The sequence below is a fragment of the Amblyomma maculatum genome, chromosome 2 (genome assembly GCF_055883805.1).
Source record: "Amblyomma maculatum isolate TAMU_Amacu chromosome 2, ASM5588380v1, whole genome shotgun sequence".
NCBI classification, from domain to species: domain Eukaryota; kingdom Metazoa; phylum Arthropoda; class Arachnida; order Ixodida; family Ixodidae; genus Amblyomma; species Amblyomma maculatum.
This window is the reverse complement of record NC_139345.1, coordinates 64,468,601-64,489,577: the sequence shown is the minus strand read 5'-3', so window position 1 is coordinate 64,489,577 and position 20,977 is coordinate 64,468,601. Positions and strand designations below refer to the sequence as shown.

Genomic DNA, 20,977 nt, shown 5'->3' with positions numbered 1-20,977 from the left:
GGTGATATACAGATGAAACGGAGCAATACGAGCAACTAAAGCTCTACAAGTGACGCTCAAGCAAACTAGTGTCATGAAGAAATAAGAAAAATGGCATCATGTGTACTTCTCTAATGTTAAGTTTGACATCTGGCCTCATGTGAAGACATTATTATGTGTTATCAAGGTGATTTTTTTTTTTTTTTTCCCACTTTTATTGCTACTCTTCATATGTTCTACTGATTGCAGAAAAAGCAGTGAAATACTTTATCATATCTCAGATCCTCATTATTGCCAAAACATTGTTCTTGTTTGTGTACTTTAACATTTCTTGCTGGCTAGCTGTTACAGTTACCTATTTCCTTACTTGGATTTGCTTGTTCAGAATGTTTTAATTTTTATTGTTTTGTCACATTCACTCATTTGTTGTCAACATGAATCGTCGAGTACTTTTGTGGAAAAGAATCATGATTGTGGTCATGGTTCTGGTCGTATATAAAAACGGGGCTTGTATGCAAGCTGACATTTACTTCCCTGTCATGCCCATTCCTCAGTTGTAAATAAATACGGTGCATTGTTGTTTTAGTGTCATGATTCTGGTTTTAAGTTCTTTGGTTTGTCAGTAGTGGCATAATTTATAACCTCTTATATTTTAGCTTTTTACTTTACTGGTCTTTTTGTCAAACAAAGTACAGCATGACACAGCCGATAATTGTGCCAAAATGCAAGTAAGGGTTACTTTAAAAAGATATCACTCAATTGGAACCATTTTAATATTGCGATTTAGCATGCATGCACCTTGGTTAATCACTAGGAAGCTTAGTAAGGTAGTAAAAGTAAAAGAGTGGAAGCTGTGACAGATTTTCTCTTCTTGGGCTCCAAGATTACCTCGGAAGGAGACTGCAGCCATGAAATTAGGAGACGCCTGCTTCTAGGAAAGAGAGCAATGGTTAGCCTTGACCGCCTAGTAAAGAGCAGACACATTAGTCTGCCAACCAAGATCCGTATAACTCGTGCTATGGTCTTTCCAGTTGTGATGTATGGATGCGAGAGTTGGACTGTGAAAAAGGCTGACCGCCGAAGAATTGACGCGTTTGAATTTTGGTGCTGGCGAAGACTTGAGAGTTCCTTGGACTGCCAGAAGATCAAATCAGTCGATATTGTCGACCATAAACCCACAAACCCTGACTGCTCATTGGAGGGTCAAATTCTAAAGTTAAAGCTCAGCTACTTTGGTCATCTGATGAGAAGAGAGGAGTCGCTGGAGAAAGATTTGATGTTAGGAAAGGTTGAGGGTCGCCGGAGAAGGGGTAGGTACTAGGCAGCGAACGCGATGGTTAGATGGCATCCTCGAGGCACTGATGAAGTTATGTGATGTTAGGAAGATAGTGAGAGACCGGAAAGCGTGGCGTGACATGGTCCACAGGGTCACGAAGAGTCGGACACGACTGAACTGAACTGAACTGAAAAGTGATATGGCAAATGCATTGATCAATCAATATAGAATTTTTTTACAAATTGGTATGTTTTCAGTGGAGGAAGCCAGAAGACTACTCGTCTGACAAGATGTCTGCAACACTCTGAAAGGCGGGAGTGCTCTGGACCAGGATTATGCACATTATAATTGTAATCCTATGTACTTTTGCCCCAGCACCCCACTGTCGCCCCTGCCACTCGTGGGACGTGGGACCCGTCGGATAAAGCCCCTCAATGAATTTTAACGTGGTGGCACCCAGGGCGCTGCTGCTTTTTAGTGCTACAAAACACCTTGCGAGACGAAGTATAGCCAACGGAGGCTCTTATTTATTTATTTTTATTTATTTATTTATTACTATTATTTTGCCTGCACTAGCTCTAAGAAATTTCCTTAGCTATCTTATCGGCCAGCTTTCAAGGAAGTGTTCCTGCAAAATCAAGTTCATACCATACGACAGCTGAAATCTCCGCCATCTCCGCAACTTATGCGTTGTCACAAAAAAAGAGTTTCGCAGCGCTTGTCATGAGGTAGTTGCTCTTAGATTTTGTTTATTTGGCAACTTATTTCGCGTTAAACAGGGCCGCGGTTTAATGATGTCAAATGAAAATGCCATTGAAGCTAGATAAAGTAGAGCATTTTTCCAGATGGTTTCGGTTTTGACCAGTTTTGACTACATTTTGGAGCAGAACAACCAGAACAACTATGAAACCATGAAATATTATGCAGGAGCGTCCTACAAAATTACATAATTTAACAAATACTTGTTTTGTTAATATTTATTTTGAAATAATTTTGAACATCAATCCAAAACCCCTTTTGTTGACAGTCCATCTGCGCAGCCGACTTGGGCTGCTTGGGCCACCAACCATGGCGTCGCTTATTTCGGTCTCTTGCGTGGACGAGCATTAGTTGCGAGTAGTAACAACTGTGTTTGTCAGTATAATAACGGTAGCTTCAATATGAGCCGAAGAAGAGCATATGAAGACGACGATGAAGATGGTGAGAATTCTAGATTTACTTTATATCAAAGCGTTGTCATTTGGATCATAGCTAGCGTCCTTGCTCATCGTGCATGATCATTTGACATGCAAACGCCGGCATTCGTTGGACCTCGCCACTGCATCTCCAGCATTTTGGGATTATTTCTGTCAAACTACAACCTTAGTGATGTGGCTCACTTACATATTTGAAGTAATTTCAGCAAGGCATGCTTACCGTGACCAAGTTATGTTGATTTTCAGATTTCCGCATTCGCAAGCGGCGAAGGGTCAGTTCAGAGCCCAGGGAGATCGAGGACCGGTTGAAATCTTTGATCGAGAGAGTTGGCGAGAAGGTGAGTGTTGTGGTGTCCCCATACGTGTGGTTCGGTGCAGCTTTTCTCATTGTCTTCCTGTACTTGTGTTCCTGTTCCTGTACTGACAGGTCCCAAAGTTGCGTTAGGGTATGCGGTCAAATTCTGCCAGCTGCCCATAGTGCCCATAGTTCAGGACTATTTGTCTGAGATCATTATATAGCGGTTGTATTTACACATATGTAGGACCACATATGTAGTGGTGCGTGGCCGCGATACGGTACCTTCGCGCGCGTTGTCTTATGTAAGTACTTACGTGTTTTTTATTTTATTTTCTTTTTTATATCTTGTGTGGCGCTGGTCTTGACCCAAGAAGCCGGGTAGCTGTGAACAGAAATCATTTGCGATATATCGAGTTTCAGTCGTGCCAAGTGTGTGTGTGAGGCCCGATCCACGCGATAGCGTTCGCAGCGACTCTGCGACATCAAAATTGTCCACGGAGTACATCGTCTGAGAGTCAATGTATACACTACGCAATGAGGTACAGGTGCCCCAAAAGTAATACGGAGCACGCGAGCGGTGGCCGAAATTGGAAAAAAACTGCATGCCAGCGCACTCCAAACAGCAGATGCGCGGCAAAGAGCGAGCGTACGTCGGTGGTGGTGGTGGTGGTGATGGTGATAAAACTTTAATCTCCAACAGATGCAGGATAGGCGTCAACCTATTCGCCTACACGACGGCCTGGAGTCCTTGGACCCGGGCGGCGTGTTCGGCCAGTTGCATTACACCTAGTTGAGTCTCGGGGTGTGAGCTCAACAGTAGAGTCTCCTAAAATTCTTCTGTTTTTGACTGTTCAATTATATTGCTTATTTCTGGACACGTCCATATCATATGTACCAGATCCGCCTTATCCTGACAAAGTTTGCATTTATCTGAGAATTGTTCCGGGTACCACTAACTTAGGGAACTGGGTTCGGAAAAGTCCTTGTTTGTAAGCGCCTCCAGATGCTTTCTTGGATCCTATTTAGTGTCCTATCTGCCGGTGGGTATCCTAACCTGTTTAGCCGATAGTGCTCAGTAATCTCTGTGTAGCTAACTAGCCCGTCCCTGCTAAGAGTGTACTGAGGATCAGAGCCTACCCGGAAGGTGAGACCGCGGGCAAACTTATGAGCTCCCTCATTTCCCTAAAGCTGGGAGTAGGCTGGTGCCCATATTAGCCGAATTAGCCCGTCCCTGCTAAGAGTGTACTGAGGATCAGAGCCTACCCGGAAGGTGAGACCGCGGGCAAATTTATGAGCTCCCTCATTTCCCTAAAGCTGGGAGTAGGCTGGTGCCCATATTAGCCGAATTGTTCTGTCATCCCGACATGTTCTCAGTATCCTTTTTTCCTGTGGAGAGACCCTTCCCTTAATAAAATTGTATATTGCTGTTTTCGAATCACTTATAATTGTAATAGCCATTGTCCCTGTTGTTGCAAGGGCAATCGCCACCTCGATAACTTGATGCTTGCATTATCACCGCCAAGAACGAAGCTGTGCTGCTACCATCAGTGCTCGCCAGGGGCACTTTCAATACATCATGTAAGGTTTGTTTTGTCCGCACCGTGTAGAAAGTTGGCGTTCAGCAGGTTGCATTGCGCTTCTTGCTTTTCAGGAAAGCCACCATTTTCAGCCTGCGTGATCACTGTGGTTCACTGTTCGTTTCACGGCTAGCTTATGACAATGAAAGCAGAGAAAACGTCACAAAGGACGCAAAAAGGCAAGATGAGACACAGGTGCTGATCCAACTACTAATCGTCGTTCCCTGACCGTCTTCCCTTTCTGCGTCCGTCGTGAAGTTTGCGCTGTTTATATTGTGATCAACCAACTAGCTCATGATATGTTCTGCGGGTTTGTGCGCGACTTATAGAATACAAACGCTCGTCCATCGCTTTGGCAAATGTGGTCAACTTTTTCTTGGCTCAAGGAAGCACATGAAAAAAAAGAATAGCACTGTTTCCTTTCTCTCACCCATTTGTACCTTTATATGTGTAACTTTTTGTTCTCCAGTGTAAGAAAGTGAATTTGTGTTGAAGGAATTGGTCTTGAATTATTAGCCTACTTGCTCTGCCGTTGAGCACCGCTTCTTATCAAAGACAGCACATGCATGCTATTGTGTTTTGTTTTTCATGCGTTGCCTAGAGCGAAGAAATACTTTCACTGCATGTGCCAGAGTGTTGCACGAGCGTTTATATTCGTCAGCGCACAAGCTCGCCGCCAAGTGAAGCGCAAACTTAGGCTGTTACGCAGACAAAGATAATGTAGTTCCCTACGAAGCATAAAGCGCACGGTGCCGATGGAAAACATTTTTGCACGGCCCGGACGAACAACAAACCATGGTGCCGATGCTCCCTCGCTCTTTGCCACATATCTGCTGATAGAGAGTGCCGGCATGCAGTTTCTTCCATTTAGGCCACTGCTCACGTGCTCCGTATTACTTTTGGGGCACCTGTACGTGCATCTTTTCAGCAGCAGCGCTTTTGGACAGCAGACCGGAATTCCTTGGATTTATACTGCTGAACCAGTCAAACGTCACGTTAAACAGTCTTATTCGCAACGTTGATTCTCTCGTACCTAGACGCATGAATGGCATCTTCGCAGACCGATATAACGCGATCGTGCAGTCGTGTGTATGTTGATCAATAGGTCGCAGTCAATGTCACTGTCGCCATAGTCGTCGTCACTTTCCGATCGAGTGCAGTAGGCCTACGGCAGCTGGCTTCGAAATTGGACGTGATCATGTTATAGCACGTGATACATGAAATTGAAATGTATACCGCGCACGCGTCTTCTAGGTTGCTGAGTCCTACACTTGCATACGCCAGTGTCGGAACTAGCACTGCACGCTCACATGACTGCCTGGCACTGCTGCAGCACTTTTCAGAACTAGTGCAGCCAGTGCAAGCCAAATCGAAGAGACCCTTTGTATCGGGTAGACACCTGGTTGGTGTCCCAGCCAAAAAAAAGAACTGTGTAAAGGCACAGAAACTAAAAAGTTCACACACAAAGCACTTAACCCGGTCACACTCCCACGACCGTACGTACCCACAAACACACTTCCACACACGATTCAAACTTCATCACAGTTGGTAAACTGCACCCCACCATTCAGCGAGCCTTCTCTTCATCGCCGCAGCTGCTTTGAGCAATGCTTTGTCAACAGCCGTGCTATTTCTGGCGGCGGCGTTGTCTGTTGCGGATGGGGTTGAGGGGAAACCGAGCACCTGTGGGAGTGTGGCACCCTCTATGGCCGGCGTGGAGAGTCTAGGGCAGCGCATGGCTATTTGCTCCACCGATTTGTCTTCAGTGCCGCACACCCTGCATAGCATACACGACACTACGAGATCGAACCAGCGCCAGTAGAGCAAAGGCTGCAGGGCACCAGCCCGTGCCTCAAACAGGAGGCTGCTGCTTAGGCTATTGTTGTAGAACTGCATCGGGCCGATGCTCTGCTTGTGCTGTCGGTACAGCGCCAACATGGACTTGGCTTCCATAGCACTGGCCCACCTGACACCCTCACAGCTGCACTTCAGCAGCCCATTTGGATGGAGAGTCAGCCACCACAGGGTGGGTGAAAAAGCCAAACTTCTTCTCGAGTTCATACACTCGCCTGGCCCAGTCTGTCCGGATGCATGTGGCAACCAAATACAGTCGAACCCGGTTATGTCGAACCCGTATATATCGAACTCACGAAATATCCCCTTGAAAATCCCACGTAAAAGTATAGGAAAGCCGCGTCATATATCGAACTCAATTTCTCCGGTCGTTCGATATATCGAACTCCGCACCACGCACTGGAAAGTGTGCCTTCCCCTAAGACGATCGCATCACCCTTGGTCGTTTGCCGCGTGACGTTTTCAAGCCACGCGCGGAAGGAATGAGAGGGGACAGTTCGGCGACAGCTGATCTGGGCAGCGCCGCACCCATTCCCCAAAGGCGCGCGCATCTGCAGTTGTCGTTTCCCGCGCGCCAACACATGGCGTTTGCAAGCCATGTGCGTGGGTGTGCCCATTCTTTTGCTAAGCTATCTCTCTCCTTCAGCACGCGCAACGCATGCGCCAAGCCAGCTCAGCCCGTTTTCAGACAGACGTCGGACGCTTTCTCCAGCGTGTGTTGCGAACCCTCTACGTGCGGTAGCGCGGCGCCGGACCTGGCTATGGCGCCTGCGCCAGCTCTCTCTCCTTCCTTTCTTTTTTCTTTTTTTTTTTTTTTTTTTTTTTTTTGTTTTGCGAGAGTCATTCTTTTTTATCGTTGGCTGGCTGTACGCGCGGCGTAGCGTAATATATGGCGGCTGCGGAAGTTAAAAAGCGGCAGGGATTTTTTCCTTTTTTCTTTTTTTGCGGGGATTTTTTTTTTGATCGTCTATCCTTGCATGTATGAATCAGCGAAAGCACGCGGTCAGCTGCTGCGATCATGACGCCCGCCCCAAGCGCGGCGTGATAAATCGAACCAGGCTTGTGCAATCAAGCCATCACGGGCACTCTGCCAAGTCGCTCCCCGCCACCGCAGGAGCTATAAAAAGGTAAACGCGCCCTGATGTTATCGCTGCGCAGCATCTTGGCACGCTGCCAATGAGCTGTGGATGAGACGACCGAAATGGACTGACGCGCGCCATCGACATGCAAGCGAAAATGCTCGCGATTTCCTGCCGCCAGAAACCTTGTTTTGAGCTGCCGCGGTGGCTCGAGCTGCGAGAGGGACGCAGTTCCAACAAGTTTGAAAATTTTTGCTCTGTCGCTGCCGCTCGTCGCTTGCATGTGAGCGAGCTAGCCTTACGCATTTTTTTTTTTTTTTTCAAATTCTGGGGTGCAAAAGTGGAGGGTGGGTTCATTATGCCAGTGGGTTGATTACGCGACAAATACGGTATCGTATTTTCGCATCGTAAGTGCCGTCACAAGCCGATTTCTGTATATCGAATTATCGATATATCGAACTATTTCGCGATCCCCTTCGAGTTCGATATATCCGGGTTCGACTATTCAAATACGCGCCTCGCCCACCGCTCCCATGGCAAGAAGAGCAGGCGGCCGCGATAGGCCAGCTTGCTGGCAGCCTCCCGGGCCTTGAAGGTGGACCAACCTACCTCGCCCTGAATGGCTTCAATGGCAACATAGCCATGGCAGCCAAGGGCAATGCACCCAACCTCGTGCTGTCGCCTCTCGAGCCATCCGCGCGTAGCAGCCGACGGGCAAACCACGGAGTTGGCGAACGTCAGCGTCGGCACGTGAACCAACTTCCAGAAGTCGCTCACCATCAAATCATGGCTGCAGCCCAACGGGCACCGGCGGCGGAGGTTGCAGTGAGCTTGGAGAGCACTGTGCCGTAGCGCCGCTTCGCGCATAGAGCACATGTCTGCCCCATTGGAGAGGTGTACTCCGAGGTATTTATAAGCTGTGCAGGTGGTCAGATGGTGCTCGCCTAGACTGTCCTCGCCTGCTCGCTCACCAGCCAGCCGTACTACCGCCGTTTTCTTGATGCTGAACCGCTGTCCCAGCACGGAGATTTCGGCGTGGCAGATATCAACGAGCCGCTAAAGGTCCCTCGCTGACTCTGCCATTACGACCAGGTCGTCAGCAAACACAAGTCCTGGCAATCGGCAGCCCTCGTCGACTCCGCTTGTGCTCAGCCGCAGGCGAAATCCCAGGCTTGATGCAATCATCGAGGCCCGCTCCACGCTCAACACACACATGAGGTACAAAAGCGGCGACAGTGCATCCTTGCTGAAGGCCTTTCGTCACCACTGTGCACTCTGAATGTACATCACCAAAGCGCACAGGGATGTAGTTCGCCTGCAGAGGCGCCGGATGGTTATCACGAGTGTCTTTGGTAGATTGCACAGTAGCAGGCACGAGAACAATGCTTCATGGGGCACTTCATACGCTTTCTCGACGTCCATGAAGCAGCACAACAACAAGCGCCTCTCCTTTCACGTGATGCCTGCACACTGCGGGATGACAAATCTGTAGCTCGGTGAGCACACCCCGAGCCTCCACCTAGCCACTGAGCCACTCCTTTAGTACCCTGGCAAAGAGCCGGTACATCGCACTGGTGACTGTAATCGGGCGGTAGTCCAGCAGGGTTCCCGTCACTTCTCTATTCTTTGGAATGAAAACGACTCTCTTCTGCCGCCAGTCCTCCGGGATCGGCGCTCCTTTGATAACAGCAGTCAAGAGGCCAGCGAGCTGTTCTCTTGACTCCGGGCTGAGGCTCTTCACCAGACGAGCCGGCACGTCATCGGGTCCCGGGGCTGTACGAGCGCTTATGCGGTTGAGGGCGTACTCAATGGTCCCTCTGGTGACCTCCCACCGCGGCTCCATTTCTTCCGGAGTTTCCTCATCCATCTGTGAGGTCACAATCACCTCTTCAGGCTCCTCACATGTTACCGTCACTCCATACAAGGTGGCATAATATAACGTCAGGTACTTTAGTCGCTCTGTTGCCGCATCAATGATTGGGGGCATCGGGGGATCCCGCCAGTTTATCGAACGTATATAGCTCCAAAATTTCTGTGCTGCCGTCTTGCCCTCCTCGCGCAGGGACCTCATGAGCCAAAAGTTGTGTTTCGCGTGTCTCGCCTGCACCAGTGTTCGCACCGTGTGTTTAGGTGCAAATAGCCTGCCCAAGCGGCCGCTATTACGTCAGGAACACCTTCCTTAATGGCCATCCAGTGGTTGTGATTTGCTGCACGCCGCTAACGCCACACTGCATCCACCTCTCGATCCCATCACGGATTCCTCCTTCTATGAAGACGTGAGCTTTTGCGAACCATGGGGCCCAGAATTGCTGCATGTAATGCAGACATGTACTGGGCATAGGTCCGCGCCTCTACTCTCCTCGGGCACGCCTCAAACTCGTCGGCCACTCGCTCAGTTGCCTGGCATGGAAGATATGCGCCAGCCCGATGCAGGGTGCGCAATCTGGTTGCATCTTTTTTTGCGGGAGGCCTGATGCAGGGTGCGCAATCTGGTTGCATCTTTTTTGCGGGAGCTCTCAAAGACGAGTCGTAGCCGGTTGTGATCGCTTCCGAGGCTGAAAAGGCCGACCTCATCGACTCCTATCTCCCGCAGTGCAAGCATAGGGCTGGATGAAACCAACGTATAATCAATAGTTGTAGAATTACCATGCGCACCATGTTGCCTGCCCCTCACACCGTGGCTGAATGCTGGTGACCGTCAGGTCGAAATCCTCGGCCAGCTGCAGGAGAAGTTGCCCATTAGCATCTTTTAGGCCGTCCAGCTCACTAAGGTGGCCATTGAAGCCTCCAAGGATAACTGCTTGCTGGCGGCTAGGCGACGCACATCCTGGCGCACACAGTCCGCCAGTTGCACATTCCCGGCCTGATGTTGTGGAGACAAGTAGAGCACGCACACTACAGTTGGATGCCCCAACACTTTTCCATCCACCCACAAATGTTCCTTACAGCCTTCCCTCACGTGTTGCTATTGAAGGCCCCGTTGCTTCAATATTCCGACCTTGCCTCCTCTACGGCTGTAGGCATCCCTGTTGCACCCAGACCAGTACCACTTAGCAACAATGGGTGGTTCTTCCAAGTCTCTTAGGTGTGTGTCCACCACACCGTACACCGAAAACCACTCCATGTCCAAAGCGCGGTACAGTTCGGCCCATTTCTGCACCCGCCGAGTGCCCTGTAAGTTCAGGAAGCCCACCGAAAAACACAGCCGCTCCTTTCTCCGCCATTGGGCCCGAGCCTACCTGCGGCCTGTTGTTACTGTGCTGGTCGGGGCACCTGTTGCGCCATGTGGTGATGGACCATCTCGGCCACTATGTAGTAGAGATCGCGGCCTATTCCGGCGTCCATTCGGTGAGCTTGGGACCCGGACTGCTGAGCGAGTGTCGAATAATACTGGTTCTGCAGCACACTCTGTGTCGGCCCGGGTCCACAGAACCGAGGATCGGGTCACATCGGGATTGGCGGGAAGGGCAGCTGGGATGCAGGTGGTGTCAGATAAGCTGGTCCGTCCCAATTGGTGGGCTGGACCCAGGGCGCCCGTCCCTGTGCTCACAACTGCGGTGGTGAGGTCACCGTACTGAGGGCCAGGGGAGTGCTCACCTCTCCAAGGGCCCCCGTTGTCATCTTCCCAAGCCTGCACAGGCTTTCGGTGCTCATGCTGGCATGTTCTGCGAGACCAGAAACGAGCATTTTCTTGCTCTGCACCAAAGTCAGGTACACCTGTAGATGATGCTCTGTGCGGGTTTTCCATGCCCCGCCCTCTCCGCCTAAAAAATGCTGCGCCAGCTCTACCAATTAGCTCACCACTTGACGAGCTACTTCAGCATGGTAGTGCAGACCATCCCTCGTCAATTCTCGGTCTCCTTGCAATCCTGCGGCTTCCACGCGCCTATAGATGTAGTCTTTTCTGCTCGGCATTGAGCCGGACAATGCGCAGCCTTGAGTCAACACTCTTAGCACTCACCACTGGAAGGGCACAGATGACCAAATTCGGCGTATACGGGAACACATCGTCACGAATAGACCGGCACACCACCTCCAGCTCCACACCCTATAGCATGTCGGTCATCCCAACGTGAAGCACCACCAAGGAATCGCGCAGCCTTCTGGGACTCTGATAACGATACAGTAAACACTGTACATTGTTCACTGTTGCCTGTCAGACGTAGCGCCACTTCACGCAGTCTAAGTGCCCAGCTGGCGGCGAAGGGCTCGCACCAGGCGTGAGACGTTTGTGTCTACGATGACACAAATTTCCCGGGAAGTCAGGTTGTCCCACGCACCCGTACGGGGCACCTTCTGACCGGCACACTTGCCTTCGCTCAAGGTGTTGTCCCTCCGTCTACCTCAGGGCCTGGGCTGCTGGCCGGCAGATGATCTCATGGTGTCTGGTAGGCTACCGTTCTCCGCTGCTGACGTAATTCCACCCGGAGCAACAATATTCTGCCCGTTTTCTCCAGCCTTCATCTCTCTGCTGCTCGACCCAGTGCCAGCCGCGTGCAATTTAGAGTGCCAGACGGTCTGCTGCGACGTCGGGCGTGCATCAATTTTGGTGCTCAGTGTCCTCACCTGGGCTTTGCTCTCCGGGCTTCCCGCTGTGCCCAAAAGGCTATTGTTTGGCATGTCAACAGCTGTCAGTGGGCGGTCGCTCGCTGCTTGCTCCTGTTGGCTGCGCTTGTCACCACCCCCTGTCAAAGTGGCATCGACCACAATGGGGTCGTCTGTGGCCACTGCCGATAACTTCTGGTAGGGCTGGGTCGAGGTTTTAGGCGGGACACTCACCCGGAACACCTGGTCGGGTGCCAAGGCGGCATCTTCATCCCTGTGTGTGATCAGTAATCCCTTTGTTTGCTGCGACGCCCAAGTGGCGTCTCGCTGAAGTGTCCTCACCTCCTCCTCCGCCACTCTTAGCCTGGCACTAATTGTCTCCAACAGTACATCCAGCTTGCAAGTGAAAGAGACCACTGCATTGGCTGTGTGAAGGTCCTCAAAGTCGGTCTCGTCGAGGTAGACCCATCTCCGGCAGCCATCGCGTTGCACCATTTGCGCGTCCATGCGCTCTCGCTTAGAGCTTCCCGCCATCACCGTGTGGGACAACAGGAGAGCCAGCGAGATGAGAGAGAGGAACCGGTCCGGGATGAGGGAGCACTGTTGCTGCGCTGATCCTGAGCTAGCCTAGGCCTACATCACTTTTCCCTGCATAGCCATGCGCCCTCCTCAATCTCTCCTCAATCTCACGACAAGTCTGAATTTAATGCTGTGTTAAAAAGCACCCTCTAGGCATCTGCTGGGTGGTACAAATCCCCGACGTCTGCATTTTAAAGCATGCAGTTGGTATGAATGCACCACTTTAATCTGTGTTGTGTACGAATTACAAAAAGTTAAGGCGCTGAAAATGGTTTCACGGTTCTTGCGATGTGAAAAGGACCGTAAATAAACCAATTTCATGCATTATACGACGCGCAGAAATCAGAGACGAAATCTCGGTGCGCTGCCAGTTGATATAGCCAGGTGAGTGTCGCGCGAATTCGTAGAGCTCTTCGAAAGCTTTACATGCAACTAAGCTTAAGCATGTGAATACACGAAACCGCAACAGGGATAGGCAGCGTAAATAACCCTTCTGAGGCACAGTCTTTCCTATGGGCACCTTGCGCGGGCCGTTCATGGGCCGTTGGGGATTGCATCCAATGCATGCTTGTCCCTGAACTTGCAAGCTGATCTTGTTCTGTTTTTTTGCTTTTTACGCCCCGTTTAGCTGATAAGTCGCACTCGTAATGAAATACAGAGTCTACGTACTGGAAAGTCGCACAAAAAACTGAAGCTGGGGCTGCAGAAACGTTCGAATCTTGCCGCGAAAGGAGTTTTGGTGTTCGTCATTGGGTGCAGATATTAGTGAAAGCACGCTGACCTCGTTCTACTGCTCAGCTGCCAATCGCCATTAACTTATGTGCTTGCAGCTCTCGAGCCAGACCTTTTGCCTGTTGGCGTAGTGGGGACATCGCACATTAGTTTCGCACTGTCAGCTGAATGCACGGTGCATAATGATTGAAATGCTATTGTCGGCTGCTTAGTAATTATAAATCTGCGCTAAATGCCGTCTACTGCTGAAAGTTTCCTCTTGAAAATTAATTGCTGTTTTCATTGAGATGCAGACGTTTTAAGTGAGCTCTAGTTTGCCGTCCTCACCTTTCGTTGCTTGACGTATGTGCAGTTTTTATACTTGTGCAGCTGCCGAAAACAGTAGCATAGCGGACGGTTTCTACTGCAATCACAAATAAATGTGCACATACCTGGCTGTACTCTATATATAATTTTAGTTTGAGCGGGCGGAGTGGCCAGCGTAGGGCAAAAGGCGTTTCTCTTGAACCAGAGCATGCATGCACCAGATTGCCTGGGCCGTGCAGATCACACCGTAGCCCCGTTTTGTGTGGCTACGAAACAGAGCATTAGAGTCGAATTAACTTGTCCGTGGCACCCTATGACGCAAGCGGCAATATAGCGGCAATGACGATGTTTAGAGGCGAAAGGATACACGACAAGATCGATGCCCCATGCTTTGAACATTTAGCCAGAAGGCAGTCGCAGCATTTTTTGTTGTTGTTTTTTTTTTTTTTTTGGTTTTTTTAATATTAGGGGACTGCCGGTTCACAATGATGTCCATGATACATTACGAACCTTTTCATGCTCACCGAGTAGCTGAAGTGAGAGTCTACGTAGAAAGCTTGCGAGATACGCACTGCAGCATAGGCAGAGCCGCCGTTGTACTACCCAGTCAGGTTTTTCTTGACCGCCACGAGGCGGCGCCACCTTACTCAAAACGCCAGCGCAAGGCTCCTATAGCCAAATAAGACTTGTAGCCTGCGCTGAATAAGCTCAGGTTTCTTTAATTATCTTAGTGCTATTTGTTTACTTTACATAAGTTTTGCACAGGATTTGCATTCTTGTTTTGTATTAGCATTTGGGTTATTCTCATTTATAGTCCTTGAATCTTGTTTGGTTAGCTTTAGTGAATGTTCACTGGCACACAGTTATTTAGTTAAATGTGTTCCAAAACAGGTTAAAAGTTTCTAGTGGCAGTAATATACCAATATTGCCTGCATCTTTGTAGTTGTAATCTACACTCTGGTAAATGACTTTACAGTCTACGGGGCTCTTAGGGATGAATGTGGTTAATGTTTCTAAGAATCAGTGGCATTTACTTGATTTATGCTTCGCAGAGCACATCATCCCTGGAGAGCAATCTGGAAGGATTGGCCGGAGTTTTAGATGCCGACCTTCCAAGTTACAAAGGAAACATCCTGAATATTTTGGTTGAATGGTATGTGCATTGTTTTTATGTATTAAGTCTATTCGCCTTGGCTGTGTTTGCTTTCCAAAATGAATCATTGCTGCACTTGATGGGAACTAGTGCAAATGTTATGAGTGGCTAGCTTTCATTATTATCTTGATGCGAGAAGCGGCAGTGGCCTAAAGTGGAGAATGTTGGACATATTGGCACGTGCATTAGACATAGAAGAAGGAGATCTGCGCCGTTGGCAATCGTGGCATGTTGCTACATATTTACGCACTGATGGTAGTAAATTGGGCCAGTAGTACTTCAGCTGAATCTTTGCCAGTGTGCGACTGACCCTCAAGTGGCCGGCGGATGGTTCATTATGACAAGCGCTCAAGATTTTAGGCCGTAACTTTGACAGCGCTAGGGAGACGTTTTAAAGATTCGGCTGAAGTACTACTGGCCCAATTTACTACCATCAGTGTGTAAGTACGTAGCAACATGCCGCGATTGCCACCGGCACAAATCTCCTTCTTCTACGTCTAATGCACGTGTCAATATTTTTCTCTCTGAACACTGTCAAGGGTTGAAATCACAGTAAATATCTAAAAGACCAATGTAGAACATTTTATTGTTTGCTATTTCCTGAAACCTAGCATATAATTAGTGCTTTTTGTTGTGTAAAGTTGATGCACACAAAGACTTACTTTTGTGCTCTGCTTTGTGCTTTAAGCAATAAGCATTTTATGCAAGTTTCCTAGCGATGTGTCGCACGATGGTGACATCACCTATCATTGCCACCAGTGCACCTGCATAAAACAACAGGATTCAGCAATAGAGTGGTGCCTCTTTGTCATTTTCTCCTCGGCCCAACAGGGTGGTGCAGTTATGCTGGCACCTTGTTTCTAAAGCTAAACGTGCATGAAGCACAAATGCGCCAAAGTAAAACTGAGCCAACTTGGCATGAGCCAAGACACGCTGCGACCATCACAGCTCACCAAGGCAGCACTGCCGATAAATGCACGCTATTTTTTTTATGCGTTCCCTTGGGCCAAGCAAAACTTTGACCGCATATGTCAAAGCAATGCGCGAGCATTTATACTCCTTAGCATGCAAACTTGCTGCCATGTTAGGCAGACAAGAATTGTGCCATTCGTGAAGAAGCAAAAAATGCGTGTTGCCGCTGCTCAACTTTCCTGACATTATACCCAACATGAACAACAGTATACCCTTGCATGAAGTATTGAAAGCACCCTTGTGGGATAGTGGCGGTAGCAGCATGGGATTTGCTCATGCCAGTGATAAGGCAAGCATCAGATTATCGAGATGGGCCAGCCTGATGTGCCGACACCCCTCACTCTCTGTTGTGCATTTGCTAATAGGGGGCACTGGCATGCAGATTTTTCTAGTTCGGCCACCAAAGGTTTTCTGGTAATGCATCACATCTCTGAGGTGCTCAGTACAGTGGGGCAAACTGCACCCAGCAGTGCAGACATGTGACTTCTCCTGCTAGTGTCTAATAACAAAAACCTCTTTTGCCCGTCGTGATTCATACCGAGCTTTAACTGAACTATCTCGATGCTCGTATATTCACGGCTCAGACGAAGCGAACGAGGTGCCTGGCTGAAACTGCTCTAGGAAAACAAACCGAATAAACATCACTTGCAAAAAATTTCAGAAGGGAAGTTACATATCAGCATACTCTTTTGCATTTGGCTAGCCTCCCGAGCTGCTTCCAGGCGATAAGCAGAATTTTCATTGCAAATTATTGTCATGTCATCGTGAGCAACTGTCGCGTGCAGTTACTGTAGTTCTGGGGGGTTTTTGCACAGTTTTGTCTCATTGTTGGGTTTTTATTCTTTGGCTCATGTTTTGCGTGTGCATTAACAGGACGGCGCTCATCTTGCTTGCATATTTCGAAGTTTTATGCTGCTACATTTGCTTGAGAAGTGTTCATTTTTTTTTTTTTTTCATTCCAACTTTTACTGTTTGTGCAGTTGCATGATTGGTAATTAACTTTAACATTTGGAGAACCAGGTAGCCTTTTTCTTTGCTTTTGTCTAGGTGTGCACAAATGGTGGCTAAGCCTTGAAATGTACCTCTAGGTCACATTTTTGAACAGACTGCCAAGATCCTGTCAAGCTTGATTTGGCATGCAGCTTTCTGTGGTGACAAATATTTCATAGAACTCTGGAATGCTAGCATCTGCACCTATAATAGCAGCTGTTCGAAATCCAGAATGATTGACATTATTTATAGTCCTTGTGCTGCTCGGGACCTATTACCACAGTGATGGAACCATTTCAGAAATTGTGGGATCCGTAATTTTGTTTCACACCTTGCCTGATCTTTGCGTAACTAGACGTAAAGAGAATAAGGTGCACAAAATTGTCTGCTTCTTTATGTTCAAAATTTGTAGGAATCCGCAGGTTGGCTTCTGCTTCAAGGAATGAAGTCAGTGTAACGTGTCATGCTTCTATTGTTCACTTCATGCAGCTCATTTTCTTTTCAAGACTGTGTGCATCGCAATGGGAAGCTTAATGGTGGATGCACATGCACTTTCTCTATGCAGTGCCATCTACATGCCGGAGAAGACAACTATCTACACAACACTCATCGGGCTGCTCAATGCTCGAAACTACAACTTTGGGGGAGAGGTGAGCTTCACTTCAACAGGGACATGGTCTGTAGAATCTGCAGCCCCTTAGGCATAAGTGGGCATGTGCTCATGTCTCCTGTTGCATTAAAGGGACACTGACATTCTGGTTTGTTTTCTCAACGTTCAGCAAGTTTCGATCATAGGCGTTAAACGAAACATAACTTGGCAAGTTTCCTATGTGATCAATCCTGTACTGTCGTTCCGCTGGAGCCTATCTTAGTGTTCACCTTAGAATCTATTCCACTGCACTACCTCGCCGTTAAAGGTTACATGATAACATTCATCTTTCAGTGGTTCCTGGCAGAGGATCCCATTGGCACGTTACGTTTACCTTATTAGATGAATGTGCTTAAATGTCACTGTGTGCCTTACAGTTTCTGGAGCTGCTGGTGAAGAGTTACAAGGAGCGGCTCAAGGAGTGCAAGTTTGAAGATGCCAGGATCATTGTAAGTTGTATCTGTGCCCCCTCCCTGGAAACCTTTGTTTGAGCGATGCATATAGACGTTCCTTGTTTCAGGTGCGAGTTTTTGCGGACCTTGTTAACTGCCATGTTATTTCGGTTGGCTCAGTTGTTAGTCTCTTTGAGAGCATGCTGGAGGTCACCCTGGAGGAACACATGCCGCAGGTAAGCAACTTTCACAATGCTTGACGCGTCACAGCCATGCATTACAGTTGTGACACATAAGTTGTTCACCATTGTCGTAGCTACAGGTGAAAATTGTTTCCTTGTTACATATCAGCTTGCCTGTCACCATTCTCTTTTACTGACTCTCATGCTTTCACTTTCTGCCCTAAAATGCAGGTTCGATCAGATTGGTATGTGTATGCCGTACTGACTGCTCTGCCATGGGTGAGTGCTCTTACTAATGTGCATGCATGTCACCAGGTTAATTGCAAAGTGTAAAATTAAGTTTGTTTGAATATTTTGGTAGTGGAGGGGGGGTGATTTTTCAGCATTGTTTAGAACTATGTTTAGGGTGCTGTTCACTTCTGTTGTCTGGTACAGCGGACCCTCGTTGATATGATTTTCACGGGAATTAGTAATCTAAATGTATTTTCCGAAATTTATTTTATCCAAAACAGGCTCCAAAAGGGGGCGAATGAAACATGCTTGGCACAGAACTTGCTTTTATTACTGTGCTTTCAATGACCTGTCGTTTTGCTCTGGACATTTTTTTTTTTTTTTTTCAGTGTCGAGAGCTTCTGAAACTCTAGAAAGGAGACAAGTCGAGTCGCAGTGTAGTTGCTTAGCTCAGCACCACCGACACTGAGGCACGAAACTAAGAAACCCTGGTACCAAAATTTGAACAAGAAGTGTGAATTCTGAACTACAAAAGTGGGAGGGGAGGGGTCATTACGCATGCAAATAGTACTGAAACATCAGCACGAGCACGTTATTATTACTGCCGCTACTCTTGGCTAGCACTTTTCACTGCTTTTTGGAGGGAAATTGGAATCTAGGTGTGCTTTTCATACACTTTCGGGATGGTATTATCCAAATCCACGTGAAAATACTACAATCCTGTTAGCTGTATGTGTTGCCCCTATAGGGCGAAAAAGATTCTGTTATGCCGAAAAAAATATTAAGTGGGATCCTGTCAACAGGATTTCAGTGTATATTGTTTACAGGATCCTGCTGGTTACCTGACATTGAAATTAAACTTGAATTGATGTCAGGGTTCTGTCATAATTAGATTGTACAGGTCGCTGCTCTCTTGCATTTGGAGTTCCCGAGGAAACAGAAATAGGGAAATGATGAGTTTTTTATGCTCAAGAATGCAGCCAGGAATTGGAGGAAGCTTTTGTTCACAATTGCATGACCAATGCAATTCAAAGCTTGGCTTTAAATCTGCAAAGAAATGAACCCTTTCGTGTGGACTGCATGACAATGTATTTTTACGGACCAGAGTTTCACCATTCACAAATGCATCACATAAGATAAATGTCTCAAATGATAACGTCAAATATGCACGCATTTGTTTGAAGGTAGTGCTCCTCTCACAACATCTATAAAAACATGCCAACCACAAATGTGTCAGCAGCATTCTTCTGTGCTCATTTTAACCAGTGGGAGTAAATCGTTTTCTGCTTCTAATTTATCATGGATTAGCTGTCAGTTCTGTTCGTGTTTTGCTTGTTTTAATTCAGGTGGGGCGAGAACTTTATGAGAAAAAGGACCAAGAACTGGACAGGATCATGCGCCACATTGATGACTACATCAGGTGCGTAGCATGCTAAGTGTGAATTTGCAATGAAACGTTAGACTGGATGTTTATGTGATCATGCACTTGGTAAGGATATGCTGACATTTGAAAATGATAGATGGGTTGAGATCTGCTTGACATTTTAAACATTAAATGCTTCTTAGCTCTCATTCTTGGCAAATCAAGGCGAACATCGTTTGGAAACCACAGCAGACCTGAAGCTAAACATGAAGCAGAACTATTCAAAGCACTGTGAAACGTTCATGTGAATTTGTGCTGCAGAAAAAAAATATATTAGCTGAAATTGGTAACGACCTTGTTCAGTGGTCAACGTAAGCCGGTGTCTGAGCCGTGGTGGCTGCTTCGCACTGTTGGTTCTTCCTAGCGTGAACACTGTCCGATTCGAAATTGCAGTTCCAAAAGTTAGGTATGCACAGCACGCATTGCCACTATATCTGTTTTATCTCTGCACCACCCGTAGCACATCGGCGCAGCAGCTGAGGTGCCATTCACGGGCACTGCTTTTTTGTTTAGTTTGCTAGCCTAGCTATATGCAGATGGAATCATGATTGAGCTCCCTCTCGCCAAGTGCCTTTACATCCGAGCTGCAGTTGCTTGCCATGGCAACGAAGAGATTAAGATACAAAACCAAGAGCTGATTATCAAGGCCTGAGGGCAATTAATGTGTGGCAGCGCTCGTGTCAGCTATAACATCCCTTGTGAGCGCTGATACTGAAGAGCGACAGTGATAATGGAAACTTCTCTTTTTTAACGTGTGCATACCATTGACAGCATCTCTCTCCATTTTCAGCCCCTACTTTTTCCCTTCTTAGCGCTGTCCATCTCCATTCTCTTTTTTTTATTTCCTAGCCACTTCAGTTTAGTCGCCTTGGACACACTTCAGCCACGTGGCGACTATTTATCATGGCTCACATCGTTGAAGAAAAACTCTCATTAGACAATTGATTATAGTAATACCTGGCAATGCAAATTTTCTGCGTACCTGTTGAGATATTTTAATTTCATAATATATTTCACATGTCACGAGCAGTCCTCGAGTGCAGTGCACCACATCTCTCCTGCAGAGCGTCAGACTGCATGTTTGCAATGGAGATAGAGTACATATTTAAGAAAGAAAAAAGCTCTCTGCATTAGTTTAATTACCGCGCCACCACTAAGCCATGCTCTACTTGCATCACGGTTGATACAAATTTTTCGATTGCTCAGATTTCTTTTACCGCACCACCACTAAGCCATGCTCTACTTGCATCACGGTTGATACAAATTTTTCGATTGCTCAGATTTCTTGCCTCCTCGACCAGAGTGCTTTGGGTTTAATGTTTAGAATTTCGGATGTTCTGAGCACTATCTCGGGCCTCTGCATATGATGTGAGCTTGCATGTCGTTACTCTACCTTCAAGCGCTGAGTTCTGCCTGCATGTTGCTGAAGCCATTATCATTAGTTGTGCAGTACACATAGTAGCGAGCAGTAAGCGGTGGTCATCATTTGTGCAGCACGTGATGTCTTAAAGAAGCGTTGCTACATTACATGTATATAGCTAGTGTCACGAGTGTTACTTACGTG

General features: G+C 47.6%; 1 protein-coding gene across 1 annotated transcript in view; it reads left to right on the top strand.

Annotated features, from left to right (window-relative positions):
* The first annotated feature begins 2,290 nt into the window (after positions 1-2,290).
* The window catches only part of Cbp80 (Nuclear cap-binding protein subunit 1), a 52,535-nt gene continuing 33,848 nt past the window's right edge, over positions 2,291-20,977 (top strand). The window contains exons 1-8 of the mRNA XM_084594313.1: positions 2,291-2,455; positions 2,698-2,789; positions 14,474-14,574; positions 17,102-17,186; positions 17,563-17,634; positions 17,706-17,813; positions 17,991-18,038; positions 19,337-19,410. Coding sequence (XP_084450439.1) covers positions 2,416-2,455; positions 2,698-2,789; positions 14,474-14,574; positions 17,102-17,186; positions 17,563-17,634; positions 17,706-17,813; positions 17,991-18,038; positions 19,337-19,410 — 620 coding nt within the window. The 5' untranslated portion in view covers positions 2,291-2,415. The remainder of the gene's footprint in view (positions 2,456-2,697; positions 2,790-14,473; positions 14,575-17,101; positions 17,187-17,562; positions 17,635-17,705; positions 17,814-17,990; positions 18,039-19,336; positions 19,411-20,977) is intronic.